Source organism: Dendroctonus ponderosae, unplaced genomic scaffold (assembly GCF_020466585.1).
Source record: "Dendroctonus ponderosae isolate FM_Combo_2020 unplaced genomic scaffold, Dpon_F_20191213v2 Dpon_F_20191213_4, whole genome shotgun sequence".
NCBI classification, from domain to species: domain Eukaryota; kingdom Metazoa; phylum Arthropoda; class Insecta; order Coleoptera; family Curculionidae; genus Dendroctonus; species Dendroctonus ponderosae.
The window spans coordinates 734,505-740,926 of record NW_026018611.1 but is presented as its reverse complement, the minus strand read 5'-3'; the positions used below and the strand labels follow the sequence as shown (position 1 = coordinate 740,926).

At 47.6% G+C, this 6,422-nt stretch overlaps 4 protein-coding genes across 10 annotated transcripts in view; 2 read left to right on the top strand and 2 right to left on the bottom strand.

Moving 5' to 3' along the window:
• The window catches only part of LOC109540060 (protein LSM12 homolog), a 12,823-nt gene extending 11,143 nt beyond the window's left edge, over positions 1-1,680 (bottom strand). The window contains exon 1 of the mRNA XM_048665832.1: positions 1,583-1,680. The gene's annotated coding sequence lies outside the window, so the exon portion shown is untranslated. The remainder of the gene's footprint in view (positions 1-1,582) is intronic.
• LOC109540038 (carboxypeptidase D) overlaps positions 1-6,422 on the top strand; it is a gene marked incomplete at both ends in the record, with an annotated part of 86,885 nt that overhangs the window by 35,030 nt on the left and 45,433 nt on the right.
• The window catches only part of LOC109540056 (citron Rho-interacting kinase), a 24,891-nt gene that overhangs the window by 5,836 nt on the left and 12,633 nt on the right, over positions 1-6,422 (top strand). For 2 of the 3 annotated variants that reach the window (XM_019908220.2, XM_019908219.2), the window contains exons 21-26: positions 343-597; positions 652-781; positions 834-996; positions 1,051-1,250; positions 1,309-1,479; positions 2,328-3,287. In XM_019908220.2, coding sequence (XP_019763779.2) covers positions 343-597; positions 652-781; positions 834-996; positions 1,051-1,250; positions 1,309-1,479; positions 2,328-3,095 — 1,687 coding nt within the window. In that variant the 3' untranslated portion in view covers positions 3,096-3,287. Of the gene's footprint in view, positions 1-342; positions 598-651; positions 782-833; positions 997-1,050; positions 1,251-1,308; positions 1,480-2,327; positions 3,288-6,422 lie in introns of those variants that run through there. The other variant, XM_048665806.1, reaches the window with a different exon arrangement.
• Positions 3,175-6,422, bottom strand: part of LOC109540057 (apoptosis-inducing factor 3) — a 5,303-nt gene continuing 2,055 nt past the window's right edge. For all 5 annotated transcript variants that reach the window (XM_019908224.2, XM_019908223.2, XM_019908225.2 and 2 more), the window contains 8 exons: positions 5,022-5,300; positions 4,765-4,959; positions 4,561-4,709; positions 4,328-4,500; positions 4,055-4,272; positions 3,741-4,001; positions 3,461-3,691; positions 3,175-3,407 (listed from right to left, as the gene is read on the bottom strand). In XM_019908224.2, coding sequence (XP_019763783.2) covers positions 3,301-3,407; positions 3,461-3,691; positions 3,741-4,001; positions 4,055-4,272; positions 4,328-4,500; positions 4,561-4,709; positions 4,765-4,959; positions 5,022-5,300 — 1,613 coding nt within the window. In that variant the 3' untranslated portion in view covers positions 3,175-3,300. The remainder of the gene's footprint in view (positions 3,408-3,460; positions 3,692-3,740; positions 4,002-4,054; positions 4,273-4,327; positions 4,501-4,560; positions 4,710-4,764; positions 4,960-5,021; positions 5,301-6,422) is intronic.

The following is a 6,422-nucleotide window of genomic DNA, read 5'->3' as shown; positions in this document are numbered from 1 at the left end:
TTTAAGCCTTGGCATGCATTTTCTTGCTCGGCAAAAAATGCATGCCAAGGCTTAAAGCAGCAACAACGCTACACATAAAAACTGATGATGGTGGAAAACACCGAAACGTTTTTTAATTGATAAATAGACAATAAATGACTGAAGCCCAGGAATTGATTTTGATTTATTCACCTTTACAAACCAAACTGCATTGCGGAACGTAGTTCCCATCGGTCCTCTCACTCGCTCGCATAGAAGTCGCTGCGAGCAGCGAGACGGCCCACTGTTGCTACGTTCGAACTTGATAGCTGCGCGACTAAAAAATAACTCAACTAGCTAGCTTAACGCGCCAAATTGTCGCAGATTCGAGTCGAAGTTGAACACGATGCCGCAAAAATGCCCACAATGCCATCAACCAATCCCAATCGGCCGCAACTGTAGCATTTGCAAAGAATGCAAAATAGCTGGACATCCAGCTTGCGCTCCACTCCTGCCGAAAGTGTGTGGATTACCGAAGGAGCTGGCCAATCACTACAGGGAGATTTTCGAGAACGCCGACCCGCCAGGCAATGGGGAGTGCGGCGAAACGGTGTGTGAAGGATGGGTGAAATTGCCATGGTGAGTGCCATCCACGCAATGGTTCGAGCAAGACTCAAACCAAAATGATTTCAGCAAAAAACTCAACTCATGGGAGAAAAGGTTCGCCCGCCTCACATCAAGCTCGCTGGAAATATTCACAGATGCGGCTTGCGCTGCGCCGCTGAAGAGCTTCCCATTGAAGCCGGAAGGCTCACATGGAAAAGTACGCACGCATCTCTCCTTAATGCCATATTATTATAAACCCTTTTTTCTAGATAATTTTGGAACCAGTCCCATCCGAGATCGGAATGCCGGTGGCCAATAGCGACCTGCCATTCATCATCAAAGTGGAAGTGAGCCCCGAAACAACGTGCTGGCCGTCCGATAGCCTCGTCCTGATGGCGCTCACTGCCAAAGACAAGGACACCTGGGTTTCCGGTACGAGGACTGATTGTTTCAGCGGATTTTGGGCCTCAACAGTTGCTTTTTCAGGGCTTCAACGGTTCTTTGCACCTGATCCGGCCGCCTCCAAGTTGGAAACTCTTGCGAAATTGCCGGCGAATTTATCAGTAAACTGTATGGTGGAGCTGACTGAGAACATCAAAGTCCTGGGCACTGACCAGGGGCTTTTCTCCTACTACAACAACAGTATTAGCGCGTTGAGGATCGAAGGCGTGGCCAATGTTGAGCAGGTAGGAGAAAGTGGAGCGAACCCAAAGGAGGAGGCAAAGAGCGGTGGTTTTATTGCAGATTTCGCTGTTTGAGGATGCAGTTCTGATGATCCATGGCGCCAAGTTGACCCTGATTGGGTGCGATGTGAACCATCTGATCAATTTGACTCAGTGCGCCCCATGCGCGAAGCCCACGTTAAACTACCACAACATCAACGTGAACAATTTGAGCGGATTTCATCTTTTGCAGGTAAAACTTGTTTTTGATATCGCAACGATCGGTGCGCAACACCAGTTTAGTTAAACATTCTTTTTCTAAGAAAATAAGCGAGTAATTGTTTGGGAAATGTTACCTTCTGTGCTTCTTCCTTCACGCCCATCATTTCAGTACGCAGTCCATGTTTAAAACGCTTTTTTACCAAGAAAACTGAACGAGTTTTTATAAAGAAGTTTCACAACTGTCTGATTATGTCAACGATCTTGTCAGTTGGGCAAAATGTTGCTCTCTTTGTCATGCACACGCGCAAAGGGCAGAATAGACTGACGGTTGTAGGCGCAGCTGGAGGGTGTTCGTAAAATAAAATAGGGTACAGGGCCCGGCCAACTATGCCCAAATGCCTAGCTATGTGCGGCGACTGCCATTTTCTCTATGAACTTTAACGGCATTTTTAGGATAATTTTCTGATTATTTACAATTTTATACACGTTTTGTTAGTTGTTATAACGCCTGAATAGCCACGCCCTATTGCAGTTGTCATCCGTTTGCGCCTGCTTTATGAGCGTTGCCCAGTTGACAGGTAGTTTGAGTGATCTGTTTGATTTTCGTCAGTTTCGAACTGGAAAAAGGCACAAAATAGAAAATTCCCATCAACTTCGAGTTAAAATACTATTTTGGCATAAAGGAGCTCAATAAAAAGTGCGGAACACTTACAAACAGACACGACTTAAACACAGGTAAAATAATGCGTTTTTCGGGTATTTAGGACTTTAGGAAAAGAACGTTTTTGGCCATTTGCTCGCACTGTGAAGATGCAAGCCATTCCACACCATTTGAAGAGAAATGTTGGGTCCGTTTAAATAGCTCGATGTATTTTCCAGGTGTCGAAACATGCTTCGCAGAAAAAAATCGCTGTTGCAACAGCCAAACAGCTCCTAATCCTCGAGTACTACTACGAAAGCAAAGAGTTCGTTCCAGTGCGGATTCTGGACACCGCCCAGCCAACTAGCTGCATGCTATTCACTGAGCACAGTCTGATCGTTGGGGCCGACAAGTTCTTCGAAATCGATCTGAGCCTGTTCCAGGCCGAGGAATTCCTGGACGCGTCCGATCTGAACCTAAAACCGGCCCTCAAATGCCACAAATTGGGCAGTTTTCCCGTCGGCATTGTGGAAGTGTCGCAGAATCCTCGCGAGTACCTGCTGACGTTCAATGAGTTTTCGATTTTCGTGGATGAATACGGGCGCTCGTCCAGAGAGAAGGAGATCAAGAACCAGCACCTTCCGCTGGCAGTGCATTTAATCAAGAACTACCTGTACGTGGTGCAATTTGCTGCGGTGGAGATCCTGAAAATCAGCGAAGAGCTTTGCAGCCTGATGGCAGGCGATTCGTACCGGCTGGGCCTGACGAAGTTCAAGCTACTGGGGGCGAACGCCAAAGGTATTTTCATCGAGCACGATGCCCACGTGAAGTTCCTCAATGCCAGACACTTGCCCGACTACGATGCGGTCTCAATCGGATCGGAAACCACCGATAACAGTCGCTTCAGTTTCACCAGTTCGATGGTGCAGAGTTTGGATGGCAATGGGAGCGACTCTGCAGACCTGGACCATGCACCGAGAGTGAAATTCCAGCAGACTGACTTATAGCGATCAGCATAGTCGGTAAGTGTTTCGTTTTTACCATCAAGTGCGCGGCTTGATTGGAATCTGTGAGTGTTTGCTGTGCTGCTGTGAAACAGTGGCTTTATTTAATAATACTGTACAAGGCAAGCGAGCAGTGAAAACATCTGTAAAAATCTTAACATAAATATCTCTGCGGAAAATAAATTAACAACAGCGTTTCGTTTGGCATTTATGCGGCCTTCGACCAGGCCAGAGGGTCCTCTTGCAAATCGCTCCTGTACAATTTCCTGTCCTGGGCCAATCGCTCCGCGAACTTTGATACCAACGGGTCCATACCTGCCGCACCAACCAATTAGTGCGGGGTTTTCTGAACCCTTTGCAAGACTCACCGCATGATGTGACCGAGACCACTTCGTGCTCCTTGAGGAAAAAGGCCATAAACTTCAGCCCTTCCACGTCGCCCGCGTAAATGATGTCGTCGTAGCTGCCATGGCCCGCATATCTGAACCCCTTTCCGAACAGCATGGTCCAGAAGTAGGGAACCGCTCTGATTGGCTCGTTCTTGCCCAGCATGTTGACAGCAGCCGCCCGGCCATGGTACTGCGCCAAGCCGTAGTGACCTGCCATTGCCAGCGTTAAAAAAATCCCGGGCTATTAATACTGTCTTACCTATAGCCACCTTCCTGTTGTGATAAGACCAAACCGGAGCATAAGCAATATCACCGCCTGCATAGACATTCGGAACGTTCGTCTGCATGAACTCGTTGGTTTCAATGGAACCGTCGGGCTGCAGTTCCACCCCTGAGCCTTTGAGGAAGTCCGTGAAGTAGGAACTGCCAATGCCGCAAAACAGAATATCGCATTTGAGTATTTGGCCGTCGTGCAGCTCCACGCTGGACACGGCGCCCGATCCGTTGATTTTTTTGATGCCTTTTTAAGCAAAAATCAGTGCCTCTGAACGCGCCACACTTGCCTCTCTTTACCGTTGTTTGCGATGTATTTTACACCCTTGCTTTCGAACAGCGCCAGTATGGCGGCCCCGATCCGCTCGCCCCACGTGGACCTAAACGGCACCGCCCCTCGCCCAACAACAGTCACGCTCTTCACTTTGTCCACGCAGAAATTGGCGGCTTCCATCCCGATAAAACTGCTGCCGATCACCACTATCTCCACGTCGGGGTTGAGCAGCGGGAAGGCGTAGCTGGCGACGAAACAACAATGAGTTTATTGGGTTTTTGAGAGCTCAGACGACTTACGCTGAGTCGTCGTAGTCCTTCAAAACGCGCACGTTCTCCAGGTCTGCGCCCGGAACGTTGGGTTTTCTGGGTTTGCAGCCGGTGGCCACGTAAAGCTTGTCATACTGAAGCTCCGCCCCATTGGATAGGGAGACCGTGCTGGCTGCAGTGTCCACTGCAGTGGCTGCCACGCCCTGAAAGAGTTGAGTTGAAATAGTGAAATCCTCCGGTAGCTGCCTTTAGAGAGGCGGTACCTTTAGAACCTCGATGCCATTGTCCTGGTAGAACTGGTCGGTCCGGAACTGGGCCTTGCCGATCTCGAAGTCCATCTGCTTGCTCACTTTCACTCGGTCGTAGGGCAGGTAGTTTTCCTTGCACACCAGCACTATCTGGCCCGTGAAGCCTGCAAAGCCGCACAAAGGCGAGTGGTTTGATATTCGAGGGGCCTGCGGCCTCACCTTCTTGTCGCAGGGTTTCGACGGCGGTGGCCCCAGAGGGCCCGCCCCCGATAACGACAATTTTCTCGCTGGCGGGCGCCGCCCGCTTTGCCATGGGCTTCACGCGTTTGTTGCTGGATAGTTCCGATTTGCGCGCCCTCACCTTCACGCTGTCGTTTTCGATCGTCACCTTGTAGCAGGGCAAAGAGTCCAGGCCTGAAAGTAGCGGCGTGTGTGTCAGACGGTGCGCCTTTGCGAGGAAATGTGATGGTTCTTACCCGGGAAATCCTCAATGTCGCCAGTTGCGAGCTTGAAGCAGGCCCCATGCCACTGGCACCTGATTCTACCGTCTCCTAAGGCGCCGTTCACCAAAGGCGCCCCATAGTGGGTGCATTTGGAGCCCAAGGCGCTGATCACTCCGTTTTGCTTCACGACCAGAACCTTCTCCTCGTCCAGCTCGAACGTTTTCATTTCATTCTCGTTGATGTCCTGCACCTTGCAAACCACGCCTTCGACGAACTCATTTTCGGAAGTGTCTCGGGCCGCCGGTGCGCTTGCTGAAACAACAAGCAGTTAAGAGGCATTTTTTCGTTTTTAGTCTGCCTATACTGAGTTATTCACGCTAAACGGCACGGCAAGTTTGAAAACGCTAAACCGTTTGATTTTTAAAAAGTATTATTKTATGAATTGTCCGACGCCTGCAATTATATGGCCACTGCCGCCGACTAAACGATTAAAATAAGACGTAGTATCGTTTCTGCTATGATCAGCATGATTTAAGTATAAAAGTAGCCACGGCAGGAACGATAATTTGTATTTTCGACACATTCACTGTCTATAAGAACATTTGTATTTGCAATTTGGAACGAAATGATGTAAAATTTGAGAGTTTTTGTACCAAATTTATCTCTGGACGACGGCCGAAAAACCCCAAAAACTCCCAACTACTCCAAAATCTTGATGAACAACTCAATATAGTAGGCGTAGCCATTTTTCCAATTTTTGCCTCGTTCCAAACGGAAACATTTTTAGCCGCGGGTGCATCAAGTTGGAACATAGCAACGCGCAGGTCGGGTGTCGCTCTGATAGACCTCCATGAGTGCGAGCGAGACAACCGATGCCAACTACGTTCGAGAATGGAAAAATCGCTAAACCGTTTGATTTTTAAAAAGTATTATTTTATGAATTGTCCGACGCCTGCAATTATATGGCCACTGCCGCCGACTAAACGATTAAAATAAGACGTAGTATCGTTTCTGCTATGATCAGCATGATTTACGTATAAAAGTAGCCACGGCAGGAACGATAATTCAGTTAAAGACAGTCTATGGTCAGGTCTGTTTAATCTCAGTTAAAGTTAAAGTTCATAAACAGCCTATGGTTAAGTCCGGTTCGGTCACACACAATTCAAATCCACATAATAAAGAATATTGTATTAATTTTGAAATAAAGTGTTTTTTAAAAACGTGAGTTTCAAATTAATCAGTAAAATTCTACCGAGCGCACATTTTAAAAATATTTTTGTAATGTACAGGGTGTCGCAAAGGCTCTAAACAGCTGAACAAAATAAGTGTCTTTTACTAAGGTTTATAATACCTACATCTTAAGGTTTTTTAAATAATACGAATTTAATCAAAATCTAATCCAATTTTCACGTGTCAAATACTTTAGAAGTATTT